Source organism: Mesoplodon densirostris, chromosome 2 (genome assembly GCF_025265405.1).
Source record: "Mesoplodon densirostris isolate mMesDen1 chromosome 2, mMesDen1 primary haplotype, whole genome shotgun sequence".
In the NCBI taxonomy this organism is placed as follows: domain Eukaryota; kingdom Metazoa; phylum Chordata; class Mammalia; order Artiodactyla; family Ziphiidae; genus Mesoplodon; species Mesoplodon densirostris.
In genome coordinates, this window is record NC_082662.1 from 28,711,747 (window position 1) to 28,727,776 (window position 16,030).

At 42.5% G+C, this 16,030-nt stretch overlaps 1 protein-coding gene across 1 annotated transcript in view; it reads right to left on the reverse strand.

Annotated features, from left to right (window-relative positions):
• Positions 1-660: 660 nt before the first annotated feature.
• LOC132502721 (traB domain-containing protein-like) overlaps positions 661-16,030 on the reverse strand; it is a 32,240-nt gene continuing 16,870 nt past the window's right edge. The window contains 1 exon segment of the mRNA XM_060118799.1: positions 661-1,577. Coding sequence (XP_059974782.1) covers positions 661-1,577 — 917 coding nt within the window.

A 16,030-nucleotide genomic window follows, 5' to 3' on the forward strand; every position in this document is an offset into this window, starting at 1 on the left:
CCAGAATCATTCTCAATGGTGAAAAACTGAAAGCATATCCTCTAAGATCAGGAACAAGACAAGGTTGTCCACTCTCACCACTATTATTCAACATATTTTTGAAAGTTTTAGCTACAGCAATCAGAGAAGAAAAAGAAATAAAAGGAATCCAAACTGGAAAAGAAGTAAAACTGTCACTGTTTGCAGATGACATGATACTATACATAGAGAACCCTAAAGATGTTACTAGAAAACCACTAGAGCCAATCAATGAATTTGGTAAAGTAGCAGGGTACAAAATTAATGCATAGAAATCTCTTGCATACCTATACACTAATGATGAAAAATCTGAAATAGAAATTAAGGGAACACTCCCATTTACCATTGCAACAAAAAGCATAAAATACCTAGGAATAAACCTACCTAAGGAGACAAAAGACCTGTATGCAGAAAACTATAAGACACTGATGAAGGGTAGTTTTATTTTATTTTATTTTATTGAAAGTGAAATAATTCTCTATTTGGGCAGGTTGGGAGAGGGCAGGTGAGGCTAAGCTGCACCCCCATGGGGGGTGGCACCCAGGAGCTCCTCAGTGGGCCGGCCCCTGTGCCTCTTGGCTGTGTCAGAGGAGCAACCACAGGCAGCCCCCTAGACAGATGTGGTGGCTCCCTCTGTCCTTCCTACTTGTGTGGCCAGGCCTCAGTGTCCCTCTGCAGGCAGTACTGGGTGGCAGGCAGTGACAAGACCAGGCTGCTGGCATGGCGCCCCATCCAGTACAGGCTGTAGCCCAGGAGGCCCAAGAAGGTGGCTTTCATGGTCAGCCAGGGCACTCTGCCAGAGACGGACAGCAAGGGGATCATCATTATCTCCTGGATGTTGAGGTCAGTGGTCCGGTTCTTCTCGATGCCAGGGACATGGCCCATGTCCACAATGCCCACCACCATGGAGGGGACGCACTTTCTGCACTCGGCATCAGAGGCACGCAACAGCTCCAGGCACCAGGCCGCCTGCCTCAGCCTGTAGGTCAGGTAGATGTCCCGCTCAGACACGATGGTGCAGTGCAGGTTGGGGAACTCGCCAATCATCTCAGCCATCATCTGCTCCAGCAGGTCCTGCTTGCACCACTCCATGTCATCCTTGCTGATAGGGTCTGACAGGAAACATAGGCCCCAGGCTGGCTTGATCTTCTGCAAGAAGGAGAGGGTGGCAGTGGCCCTCTTGAAGGTGATGGGGATAGGCTGGTCACCCAGGTGGAACTTGCAGAAAGGCACTTTGCTGGCCTCCTTGAAAGCCTCCCTGAACTCACCTCCAGGGGCCATGCCCAGCTTCTCAGTGATGTGGGCGGACACCTTCAGCAGCAGCATCTGCATGAGTCCCGACATGACCCTGTTCTGCCTTATGGCCTACTGCAGCTTCTCCAGGCTGATGTCCTTGGCCTCATGCAGCAGTGTACACTCGTTCATCTTCAGCACATCAGGCTGCACCTCCCAGATGGTCTTCACCATGTCCTTCTTGCTGTCGTCGCTGAAGTGCGCCATGCCCACCATGTGCACCCAGCTCCCGTCCTTGGCCACCAGCTCGGTCACCAGGGAAGATGATACAAATGATAGAGAGATATACCATGTTGCTGGATTGGAAAAATCAACATTGTGAAAATGACTATACAGATTCAACGCAATCCCTATCAAACTACCAATGGCATTTTTCACAGAACTAGAACAAAAATTTTCACAATTTGTATAGAAACACAAAAGACCCCGAATAGCCAAAGCAATCTTGAGAAAGTAAAACAGATTTGGAGGAATCAGGCTCCCTGACTTCAGACTATACCACAAAGCTACAGAAATCAAGACAGTATGGTACTGGCACAAAAGCAGAAATATAGATCAATGGGACAGGATAGAAAGCCCAGAGATAAACCCATGCATATATGCTCATCTTATCTTTGATAAAGGAGGCAAGAATATACAATGGAGAAAAGACAGCCTCTTCAATAGTGGTGCTGGGAAAACTGGACAGCTACATATAAATGAATGAAATTAGAACACTCCCTAACACCATACACAAAAATAAACTCAACATGGATTAAAGACCTAAATGTAAGGTCAGACACTATAAAACTCTTAGAGGAAAACATAGGCAGAACACTCTATGACATAAATCACAGTAAGATCCTTTTTGACCCACCTTCTAGAGAAATGGAAATAAAAACAAAAATAAACAAATGGGACCTAATGAAACTTAAAAGCGTTTGCATAGCAAAGGAAACCATAAACAAGATGAAAAGACAACCATCAGAATAGAAGAAAATATTTGCAAATGAAGCAACTGACAAAGGATTAATCTCTAAAATGTAGAAGCAGCTCATGCAGCTCAATATAAAAAAAAAAAACCCAATCCAAAAATGGGCGAAGACCTAAATAAACATTTCTACAAAGAAGATATACAGATTTCCAACAAACACACGAAAGGATGCACATCACTAATCATTAGAGAAATGCAAATCAAAACTACAGTGAGGGATTCCCTGGTGGCACAGTGGTTGAGAGTCCGCCTGCCGATGCAGGGGACACGGGTTCGTGCCCTGGTCCGGGAAGATCCCACATGCTGCGGAGCGGCTGGACCCATGAGCCATGGCCGCTGAGCCTGCGCGTCTGGAGCCTGTGCTCCACAATGGGAGAGGCCACAACAGTGAGAGGCCCGCGTACTGCAAAAAAAAAAAAAAAAAACCTACAACGAGGTATCACCTCACACCAGTCAGTGGCCATCATCAAAAAAATCTACAAACAACAAATGCTGGAGAGGATGTGGAGAAAAGGGAGCCCTCTTGCACTGTTGGTGGGAATGTAAATTGATACAGCCACTATGGAGAACAGTATGAAGTTTCCTTTAAAAACTAAAAATAGAACTACCATACGACCCAGCAATCCCACTGCTGGGCATACACACTGAGAAAACCAAAATTCAAAAAAAGTCATGTATCACAATGTTCATTGCAGCTCTATTTACAATAGCCAGGACATGGGAGCAACCTAAGTGTCCATCGACAGATGAATGGATAAAGAAGATGTGGCACATATATACAATTGAATGTTAGCCATAAAAAAAACAAAATTGAGTTATTTGTAGTGAGGTGGATGGACCTAGAGTGTGTCATACAGAGTGAAGTAAGTCAGAAAGAGAAAAACAAATACCATATGCTAGCACATATATGTGGAATGTAAAAAAAAAAAAAAAGAAATGGTGCTGAAGAACCTAGGGGCAGGACAGGAATAAAGACGCAGACGTAGAAAATGGACTTGAGGACGTGGGGAGGTGGAAGGGTAAGCTGGGACAAAGTGAGAGAGTGGCATGGACATATATACACAACCAAATGTAAAATAGATAGCTAGTTGGAAGCAGCTGCATAGCACAGGGAGATCAGCTTGGTGCTTTGTGACCACCTAGTGGGGTCAGATAGGGACGATGGGAGGGAGACGCAAGAGGGAGGAGATACGGGGATATATGTATATGTATAGCTGATTCACTTTGTTATAAAGCAGAAACTAACACACCATTGTAAAGCAATTATATTCAAATAAAGAAGTAAAATAAATAAATAAATAATGAAAACTATTCTTCCATGTAAAAAAAAAAGGAATGGGGAAAAATAAAGACAAACAAACAAGCAAATGGGACCTAATGAAACTTAAAACTTTTGCACAGCAAAGGAAACCATAAAAAAAGATGAAAAGACAACCCTCAGAATGGGAGAAAATATTTGCAAATGAACTAACTGACAAAGGATTAATCTCCAAAATTTACAAGCAGCTCACGCAGCTCAATATCAAAAAAACAAACAACCCAATCCAAAAATGGGCAGAAGACCTAAATAGACATTTCTACAAAGAAGATATACAGATTGCCAACAAACACAGGAAAAGATGCTCAACATCACTAACCGTTAGAGAAATGCAAATCAAAACTACAGTGAGGTATGACCTCATACCTGTCAGAATGGCCATCATCACAAAAATCTACAAACAACAAATGCTGGAGAGGGTGTGGAGAAAAGGAAACCCTCTTGCACTGTTGGTGGGAATGTAAATTGATATAGTCACTGTGGAGAACAGTATGGCGGTTCCTTAAAAATCTAAAAATAGAACTACCATAGGAACCAGCAATCCCACTACTGGGCATATACCCTGAGAAAACCATAATTCAAAAAGAGTCATGTACCACAATGTTCTTTGCAGCTCTATTTACAATAGCCAGGACATGGGAGTAACCTAAGTGTCCATCGACAGATGAATGAATAAAGAAGATGTGGCACATATATACAATGGAATATTGCTCAGGCATAAAAGGAAATGAAATTGAGTTATCCATAGTGAGGCAGATGGACCTAAAGTCTGTCATACAGAGTGAAATAAGTCAGAAAGAGAAAAACAAATACCATGTGCTAACACATATATATGGAATCTAAAAAAAAAAAAAATGGTTCTGATGAACCTAGGGGCAGGACAGGAATAAAGACACAAGACGTAGAGAATGGACTTGAGGACACGGGGAGGGAGAAGGGTAAGCTGGGTCGAAGTAAGAGAGTAACATTGACATATACACACTACCAAATGTAAAATAGATAGCTAGTGGGAAGCCGCTGCATAGCACAGCTCGGTGCTTTGCGACCACATAGAGGGGTGGGATAAGGAGGGTGGGAGGGAGATGCAAGAGGGAGGGGATATGAGGATATATCTATGCACATAGCTGATTCACTTTATTATACAGCAGAAACTAACGCGAAATTGTAAAGCAATTATACTCCAATAAAGATGTTAAAAAAAAAAAAAAGCAGGCAGTGACTTCCCTGGTGTTACAGTGGTTAAGAATCTGCCTGCCAATGCAGGGAACATGGGTTCGATCCCTGGTCCAGGAAGATCCCAAATGCCACAAAGCAACTAAGCCCATGTGCGCCACAACTACTGAGCCTGCGCTCTAGAGTCCATGAGCCACAACTACTGAGCCCACGTGCCACAACTACTGAAGCCCATGCACCTAGAGCCCGTGTTCCACAACAAGAGAAGCCACCACAATGAGAAGTCCACGCACCACAATGAAGAGTAACCCCCACACACCGCAACTAGAGAAAGCCCACACGCAGGAATGAAGACCCAGCACAACCAAAAATAAATAAATAAAAGCAATCATTTATTTTAAAAAGAAGAAGAAGAAGAAGAAGCAGGCAGAGGGGTTGTATTTGAGGGTAGCCTGGGGATTGTAGCAATCATGAATAATGAACATAGGGACCATAATTTCTGGCTTACATGTACTCCCACAGATATTTAATCTTCTCTACATTCTGATGAGGTGTCTATTGTTCTTCCCACTTAGGGATGAGTAAAAAAGTTCAGAAATCATCTGATGTGATAGATGCAATAGGAAGATATGGACCACGGAGCAGATGCTTGGGTTTCAGCTCTGTCTCCAATAAGTGCTGGCAGTGCAATACAGGCCCAACTACTTAAATGTTCTATGCCTCTAGCTTTCTCATCTCTAAAATGGGGTAATAATATTACTTACTTCATAAGATTTTCCTAAAGATTAAATGTATGCTTAGAAGGAGAGCTTGGCACATTATAAGTGGTATATAGGTTCTGTTGCTGTCACTACTACTATTACTTCTGTGATTATTATTATTACCTGAATTGCCAACTAAGGAGAGCTGTATTCTCCAACATAATTATCTGTCCCCAAGAGTCTCAAATGCCTACACCTATAGCCAATCAGCTTCCTCCACAGATTTAGCTACACCCCAGGCTCAAAACTCAATCACCTGGTACTTAGAAGAATTTAAGAAGCCCATAGCCTGCTGTTAAAGATTCATCTTGTCAGCCTTGGTGCTTGGAGCCATTTTGATCATGTGCCCCATGAACACTGGGGATCTGTCTCATGCCTCAGCACCCATTTTCCCAAGGCTATGAGGGACCGAGGTGCAGGGGGTGTCTTGCAACCAGCAAGCTAACCACCTGCTAAGACTACTCCATCCTGGCACATCCTTGCCTGGCTGGTGCGACACCCTTGAGCTTCTGATCATACCACCACCAAGTGAATCTCCTTCCCTGGTAAACATGCCTGCCCTCTGCATCTGAGACCTCCCTGACCTACATCAGCCCACCACTAACTAGGTCTTCTTCCAACAAGAGTCACCCAGTTTGGGAATGGCATTTCTTCATTTCTACCAAGTTCCACTTTCCCTTTTAACTACATAATTTGATTTCTTAAAAAATCAATGGCCTCTTGCTAATCAACCTCCTGCCTTGGCATTTGTGCACTGAGCTTATACAGCAATCCAAAACACTAGGCTAGGTTAGGCTTTCACACAAATGCAATTGCACTTTTATTGCTGCCATAATTTTGAGTTGCTGAGTAACGAGACTGATTTCTCAAAGAAGTGAAAGGCAAATATGTGGCCACTCAGCAGCCAACGTCTTTTTTTTTTAATTTATTTATTTTATTTTTGGCTGTGTTGGGTCTTTGTCGCTGTGCACAGGCTTTCTCTAGTTGCGGTAAGCAGGGGCTACTCTTTGCTGTGATATGTGGGCTTCTCATTGCACTGGCTTCTCTCGTTGTGGAGCACGGGCTCTAGGCACATAGGCTTCAGTAGTTGCAGCATGTGGGCTCAGTAGGTGTGGCTCACGGGCTCTAGAGAGCAGGCTCAGTAGTTGGGGCACACGGGCTTAGTTGCTCCGCAGCATGTGGGCTCTTCCCAGACTAGGGCTCAAGCCCGTACCCCCTGCATTGGCAGGCAGATTCTTAACCACTATGCCACCAGGGAAGCCCATCAGCAGCCAACTTCTATTTCTTTATAATTTGGTGCCACCAAGGACTAAGTCTCGTTTTTCCTCCTTTCTGGTCACAGCAACCTCAACTGTCGAGAATAGCTGGGTGGTGTTCAACCCAAGAAAGCTACACCTGGTCCTATTTATTCTTTTAAAAATATACATGAAGGGGAAATACTTCCTGAAATGTTCAAAAGGAGCTTGGCAGACTCTCTCTCCAGCAAAACAACTATTTAATTGGTGAAAATTACTTTTAAAAAATTATTTAAAGTCTCTAGAAATTGTCCTAAATATGTACAGCAATGGGAAAAACATTCATTCTAGAAAATCTACTAAACCTCAGTAAGAACAGTGAGAGTCTATGGTATTTGAGCCACAGCTCACTCTCTTACCCCCTACCCCACAGCTCTACATTACAGAAGCTCTGCCCCAAGTCAATGTGTCCAAGAAGAAGAGGGCTCCCTCTCCCTCCAGCTCCCAGTGTGGAGCTCCTTTTTCATCTTGTCAGGGGGCAGTCTACTGGTTTTTCTCATCCCCATCCCCAGCCCCAGGTTGCAGAAATTCTATTCTGGTTGATTCTGCAGAGAGGACCAGTCTCCCTTCCCTCATTCAGCCCCTACTTATAGGGGAAAAGCTCTACTCTAGGTTCAGCAGGCTGAGATGACTGGGGACCCAATCACTTTATCCCCAGTTTGCCTGTAGGGAAGAGGTTTCATGTTACTAGAGATAAAGAGGGACAATTTATAATGGTAAAAATGTCAATCCATCAGGAAGATATAACAAGCATAAACATATATGCATCTAACAACACAGACCTAAAATACATGAAGCAAAAGCTGACAGAACTGAAGGGAAAAATAGACAATTCACCAATAATAACTGCAGGCTTATAAATACTCTTCTTTCAGTAACAGATAGAACAACTAGGCAGAAGCTCAAAAAGAAAATAGAAGACTTGGACAATACTATAAACCAACTAGGCCTAAAAGACATCTATAAACCACTCCACATATTGGCGGCAGAATACACATTCTTCTCACATGCACATGGAACATTCTCTAAGACAGGCCTTATTCTAGGTCGCAAAACAAGCCTCAGTAAGGAATTAAATTAGAAATCAATAACAGAAGGAAATATGGGAAATTTACAAATATGTGGAAATTAAACAAAATACTACTATTTAACAAATGGGGCAAAGAATAAATTGCAGGGAAAATTTGAAAATACTTTGAGATGAATGAAAATGAGTACACAACATACCAGAATTTATGGAATGTGTGAAAGTAGTGCTCAGAGGAAAATTTATAGCTCTAAACAAGTTTTTTGGTTTTGTTTTTGTTTTTTGTGGTATGCGGGTCTCTCACTGTTGTGGCCTCTCCTATTGTGGAGCACAGGTTCCGGACGCACAGCCTCAGTGGCCATGGCTCACAGGCCTAGCCTCTCGGCGGCATGTGGGATCTTCCCAGACCGGGGCACGAACCCGCGTCCCCTGCATCGGCAGGCGGACTCTCAACCACTGCACCACCAGGGAAGCCCAACAACTATTTTTTTTTAAATATGAAAGAATTCAAATTAATAACCTAGTCTTTTAACTAGAAAAATAAGAGTAAACTAAACCCCTAAAAAAAGCAGAAGGAAGGAAATAATAAAGATTAGAGCAGAAAAAATGAAATAGAGAATAGAAAAATGATTTTAAAAAATAAAAACAAAAATTTGGTCCTTTAAAAAGACTAAGAAAATTGACAAACCTTTAGCTAGAGTGACCAAGAAAAAAGCAGAGAAAGAATACTTGACACTAAAATTAGGAATGAAAATGAGAACATCACTACTAGCCTTACAGAAATAAAGAGAATTGTAAAGGAATACTAAAAATAACTTTATGCCAACAAATCAGATAAAATAGATGAAATAGGAAGTTCTTAGAAAAACAGAAATTACCAAAACTGACCTGAGAAGAAACAGAAAATCTGAATATACCTGTAACAAGTAAAGAAATCAAATTTGTAATTTTAAAACTTCCCACAAGGGAAAGCTGAGGCCCAAATAAGTTCACTGCTAAATTCTACCAAAACTCAAAGTAGAATCAGTACCAATCCCTCATGAAATCTTCCAAAAATAGAAGAAGAGAAACATTTCTCAATTCATTCTATGAGGTCATTACTACCCCGATATCAAAACAAAACAAAGACATCACAAGAAAACTACATACCTGCATCCCTTACGAATATATTTGCACAAATCACTAACAAAATACTAGCAAATTGATGCCAGCAACATGTGAAAAGAATTATATACCATAACGAAATGAGATTTATCCTAGGAATGCAAATTAGTTTAATATCTGAAAATCAATTCATGTAATGCACCATATTAATAGAATAAATGGGAAGATGGCGGAAGAGTAAGACGCGGAGATCACCTTCCTCCCCACAGATACATCAGAAATTCATCTACACGTGGAACAACTCCTACAGAACACCTACTGAACGCTGACAGAAGACCTCAGACCCCCCAAAAGGCAAGAAACTCCCCACATACCTGGGTAGGGCAAAAGAAAAAAAAGAATAAACAGAGACAATAGGATAGGGACGGGACTGCACCAGTGGGAGGGAGCCGTGAAGGAGGGAAGGTTTCTACACACTACAAGCCCCTTCGCGGGCAGAGACTGCAGGTGGCGGAGGGGGAAAGCTTCGGAGTAGCGGAGGAGAGCACAGCAACAGGGGTGCGGAGGGCAAAGTGGAGAGATTCTGGCACAGAGGACCGGTGCCCTCAGGCACACACCAGCCCGAGAGGCTTGTCTGCTCGGCCGGGGCGGGCGGGGCTGGGAGCTGAGGCTCGGGTATTGGCTTTCAGTCGGAGTGGAGGGAGAGGACTGGGGCTGGCGGCAGGAAGAGAGCCTGAAGGGGTTAGTGCACCACGGCTAGCCCGGAGGGAGTCCAGGGAAAGGGTCTGGAGCTGCCGAAGAGGCAAGAGACTTTTTTCCCTTTTGTTTCCTGGTGCGCGAGGAGAGGGCATTAAGAGGGCTGCTTGGGGAAGCGCCGGAGACAGGCGCAAGCCGCGGGTAAGGCGCGGACCTCGGAGACGGGTGTGAGACGCTGGGGCCGCCGCCGCGGGGCCTGTGTGCGAGCACGGGTCACTGTCCGCCCCGCCTTCCGGGGGGCCTGTGCACCCCGCCACTGCCGGGGTCCCGGGACCCGGGGACGGCTTTCCCGGGAAAGCGCACGGAGCGCCACGGGCTGCTGCAACGTCATGCCGGCCTCTGCCGCCGCAGGCCCGCCCCACACTGCGTGCCCCTCCCTCCCCTCTGCCTGAGTGAGCCAGAGCCCCCACATCAGAGGCTCCTTTAAACCCGTCCTGTCTGAGCGAAGAACGGACGCCCTCCGGCGACCTACGCGCAGAGGCGGGGCCAGGTCCAAGGCTGAGACCCGGGAGCTGTGAGAGCAGAGACAGGGAAATCTTTCTGTGCAGCCTCGGAGGCAGTGGATTAAAGCTCCACGGTCCATTTGATGTGCCCTGCATCTGTGGAGTGCATGAATGGACAGCGAATCATCCCAAATTGAGGAAGTGGACTTTGAGGACAAGATTTAAGACTTTCCCCCCTTTTCCTCTTTTTACAACGAATTATCCCAAATTAAGGAGGTGGACTTAGAGAGCAAGATTCCAGACTTCTCGCCCTTTTCCTTTTTTTACAACGAATTATCCCAAATTGAGGAGGTGGACTTGGAGAGCAAGATTTTTTATTTTTCCCCCTGCTCTCTTTTTGTGAATGTGTATGTGTAATCTTCTGTGTAAGATTCTCTCTGTATAGCTTTGCTTCCACCATATGTCCCAGGGTTCTATCGGTCCGTTTTTTTTTCAATAATTACTTTTTAATTTTAATAATGCTACTATATTTCATACTTTATTCTATTTTACTTTACCTGCTCTTTCTTTTTTTCCTACCTTCCCTTCCTCCCTCCCTCCCTCCGCTCCTCCTTTCTTTCTTTCTTTTCCTTTCCTCCCTCCCTCCCTCCCACCCTTCTTCTTTCCACTTTCTTTTTCTTTCCTTCCTCCCTCCCTCCCTCCTGTCTTTCTTTCTTTCTTTCCTTCCTCCCTCCCTCCCTCCCTTCTTCCATTCACTCTTCCTTTTGCTTTCATTCCTCCCTCCCTCCCTCCTTTCTTTCCTTCTTTCTTTCCATCCTTCCTCCCTCCCTCCCTCCTTTCTTCCCTTCTTCCTTTCTTTCCCTCTCTCTTTCTTTCTTCTACTAATTCTTTCTTTCTACTTTTTCTCCCTGTTATTCTGAGCCGGGTGGATGAAAGGCTCTTGGTGTTGCAGCCAGGAGTCAGTGCTGTGCCTCTGAAGTGGGAGAGCCAACTTCAGGACACGGGTCCACAAGAGACCTCCCAGCTCCACATAATATCAAGCAGCGAAAATCTCCCAGAGATCTCCATCTCAACACCAGCACCCAGCTTCAGTCAACGACCAGCAAGCTACAGTGCTGGTCACCCTATGCCAAGCAACTAGCAAGGCAGGAACACAACCCCACCCATTAGCAGAGAGGCTACCTAAAAACATAATAAGGCCATAGGCACCCCAAAACACACCACCAGACGTGGACCTGTCCACCAGGAAGACAAGATCGAGCCTCAACCACCAGAACACAGGCATTAGTCCCCCCCACCAGGAAGCCTACACAACCTACTGAAACAACCTTAGCCACTGGGGACAGACACCAAAAACAACGGAACTACGAATCTGCAGCCTGCAAAAAGGAGACCCCAAACACAGTAACATAAGCAAAATGAGAAGACAGAAAAACACACAGCAGGTGAAAGAGCAATATAAAAACCTACCAGACCCGGGCCTCCCTGGTGGCGCAGTGGTTGAGAGTCCGCCTGCCGATGCAGGGGATGCGGGTTCGTGCCCCGGTCTGGGAGGATCCCATATGCCGCGGAGCGGCTGGGCCCGTGAGCCATGGCCGCTGGGCCTGCGCATCCGGAGCCTGTGCTCCGCAACGGGAGAGGCCACAACAGTGAGAGGCCCGCATACCGCAAAAAAAAAGAAAAAAAAAAAAAAAAAAAAACCTACCAGACCTAACAAATGAAGAGGTAATAGGCAGTCTACCTGAAAAAGAATTCAGAATAATGATAGTAAAGCTGATCCAAGATTCTATTTCCAAGATCCATAATCTTGGAAATAGAATAGACAAAATGCAAGAAACAGTTAACAAGGACCTAGAAGAACTAAAGATGAATCAAGCATCGATTAAAAACACAATACATGAAATGAAAAATACTCTAGATGGGATCAATAGCAGAATAAGTGAGGCAGAAAAACGGATAAGTGAGGTGGAAGATAAAATAGTGGAAATAACTGCTGCACAGCAAAATAAAGAAAAAAGAATGAAAAGAACAGAGGACAGTCTCAGAGACCTCTGGGACAACATTAAATGCACCAACATTCGAATTATAGGGGTTCCAGAAGAAGAAGAGAAAAAGAAAGGGACTGAGAAAATATTAGAAGAGATTATAGTTGAAAACTTCCCTAATATGGGAAAGGAAATAGTTAATCAAGTCCAGGAGGCACAGAGAGTCCCATACAGAATAAATCCAAGGAGAAATACGCCAAGACACATATTAATCAAACTGTCAAAAATTAAACACAAAGAAATCATATTAAAAGCAGCAAGGCAAAAACAACAAATAACACACAAGGGAATCCCCATCAGGATAACAGCTGATCTCTCAGCAGAAACTCTACAAGCCAGAAGGGAGTGGCAGGACATACTTAAAGTGATGAAGGAGAAAAACCTGTAACCAAGATTACTCTACCCAGCAAGGATCTCATTCAGATTTGATGGAGAAATTAAAACGTTTACAGACAAGCAAAAGCTGAGAGAGTTCAGCACCACCAAACCAGCTTTACAACAAATGCTAGAGGAACTTCTCTAGGCAAGAAACACAACAGAAGGAAAAGACCTACAATAACGAACCCAAAACAATTAAGAAAATGGGAATAGGAACATACATATCAATAATTACCTTAAATGTAAATGGACTAAATGCTCCCACCAAAAGACACAGATTGGCTGAATGGATACAAAAACAAGACCCATATATATGCTGTCTACAAGAGACCCACTTCAGACCTAGAGACACATACAGACTGAAAGTAAGGGGATGGAAAAAGATATTCCATGCAAATGGAAATCAAAAGAAAGCTGGAGTAGCAATTCTTATATCAGACAAAATAGACTTTAAAATAAAGACTATTAGAAGAGACAAAGAAGGACACTACATAACGATAAAGGGATCGATCCAAGAAGAAGATATAACAATTGTAAATATTTATGCACCCAACATAGGAGCACCTCAATACATAAGGCAAATACTAACAGCCATAAAAGGGGAAATCGACAGTAACACAATCATAGTAGGGGACTTTAACACCCCACTTTCACCAATGGACAGATCATCCAAAATGAAAATAAATAAGGAAACACAAGCTTTAAATGATACATTAAACAAGATGGACTTAGTTGATATTTATAGGACATTCCATCCAAAAACAACAGAATACACATTTTTCTCAAGTGCTCATGGAACATTCTCCAGGATAGATCATATCTTGGGTCACAAATCAAGCCTTAGTAAATTTAAGAAAATTGAAATTGTATCAAGTATCTTTTCCAACTACAATGCTATGAGACTAGACATCAATTACAGGAAAAGATCTGTAAAAAATACAAACACATGGAGGCTAAACAATACACTACTCAATAACGAAGTGATCACTGAAGAAATCAAAGAGGAAATTAAAAAATACCTAGAAACAAATGACAATGGAGACACGACGACCCAAAACCTATGGGACGCAGCAAAAGCAGTTCTAAGGAGGAAGTTTATAGCAATACAATCCCACCTTAAGAAACAGGAAACATTTCGAGTAAACAACCTGACCCTGCACCTAAAGCAATTAGAGAAAGAAGAACAAAAAAACCCCAAAGTTAGCAGAAGGAAAGAAATCATAAAGATCAGATCAGAAATAAATGAAAAAGAAATGAAGGAAACGATAGCAAAGATCAACCAAACTAAAAGCTGGTTCTTTGAGAAGATAAACAAAATTGACAAACCATTAGCCAGACTCATCAAGAAAAGAAGGGATGAGACTCAAATCAATAGAATTAGAAATGAAAAAGGAGAAGTAACAACTGACACTGCAGAAATACAAAAGATCATGAGAGATTACTATAAGCAACTCTATGCCAATAAAATGGACAACCTGGAAGAAATGGACAAATTCTTAGAAATGCACAACCTGCCAAGACTGACTCAGGAAGAAATAGAAAATATGAATAGACCAATCACAAGCACTGAAATTGAAACTGTGATTAAACATCTTCCATCAAACAAAAGCCCAGGACCAGATGGCTTCACAGGCGAATTCTATCAAACATTTAGAGAAGAGCTAACACCCATCCTTCTCAAACTCTTCCAAACAATATCAGAGGAAGGAACACTCCCAAACTCATTCTACGAGGCCACCATCACCTTGATACCAAAACCAGGCAAGGATGTCACAAAGAAAGAAAACAACAGGCCAATATCACTGATGAACATAGATGCAAAAATCCTCAACAAAATACTAGCAAACAGAATCCAACAGCACATTAAAAGGATCATACACCATGATCAAGTGGGGTTTATTCCAGGAATGCAAGGCTTCTTCAATATACGCAAATCAATGTGATACACCATATTAACAAGTTGAAGGAGAAAAACCATATGATCATCTCAATAGATGCAGAGAAAGCTTTCGACAAAATTCAACACCCATTTATGATAAAAACCCTGCATAAAGTAGGCATAGAGGGAACTTTCCTCAACATAATAAAGGCCGTATATGACAAACCCACAGCCAACATTGTCCTCAATGGTGAAAAACTGAAACCATTTCCACTAAGATCAGGAACAAGACAAGGCTGCCCACTCTCACCACTCTTATTCAACATAGTTTTGGAAGTTTTAGCCACAGCAATCAGAGAAGAAAAGGAAATAAAAGGAATCCAAATTGGAAAAGAAGAAGTAAAGCTGTCACTGTTTGCAGATGACATGATACTATACATAGAGAATCCTAAAGATGCTACTGAAAAACTACTAGAGCTAATCAATGAATTTGGTAAAGTAGCAGGATACAAAATTAATGTACAGAAATCTCTGGCATTCCTGTACACCAATGATGAAAAATCTGAAAATGAAATCAAGAAAACACTCCCATTTACCATTGCAACAAAAAGAATAAAATATCTAGGAATAAACCTACCTAAGGAGACAAAAGACCTGTATGCAGAAAATTATAAGACACTGATGAAAGAAATTAAAGATGATACAAATAGATGGAGAGATATACCATGCTCCTGGATTGGAGGAATCAATATTGTGAAAATGACTCTACTACCCAAAGCAATCTACAGATTCAATGCAATCCCTATCAAACTACCACTGGCATTTTTCACAGAACTAGAACAAAAAATTTCAAAATTTGTTTGGAAAAACAAAAGACCCTGAATAGCCAAAGCAATCTTGAGAACGAAAAACGGAGCTGGAGGAATCAGGCTCCCTGACTTCAGACTATACTACAAAGCTACAGTAATTAAGACAGTGTGGTACTGGCATAAAAACAGAAAGATCAGCGGATCAGGATAGAAAGCCCAGAGATAAACCCACGCACATATGGCCAACTTATCTTTTATAAAGGAGGCAGGAATGTACAGTGGAGAAAGGACAGCCTCTTCAATAAGTGGTGCTGGGAAAACTGGACAGGGACATGTAAAAGTTTGAGATTAGATCATTCCCTAACACCATACACAAAAATAAGCTCAAAATGGATTAAAGACTTAAATGTAAGGCCAGAAACTATCAAACTCTTAGAGGAAAACATAGGTACAACACTCTATGACATAAATCACAGCAAGATCCTTTTGGACCCACCTCCTAGAGAAATGGAAATAAAAACAAAGATAAACAAATGGGACCTAATGAAACTTAAAAGCTTTTGCACAGCAAAGGAAACCATAAACAAGACCAAAAGACAACCCTCAGAATGGGAGAAAATATTTGCAAATGAAGCAACTGACAAAGGATTAATCTCCAAAATTTATAAACAGCTCATGCAGCTCAATAGCAAAAAAACAAACAACCCAATCCAAAAATGGACAGAAAACTTAAATAGGCATTTCTCCAAAGAAGATAT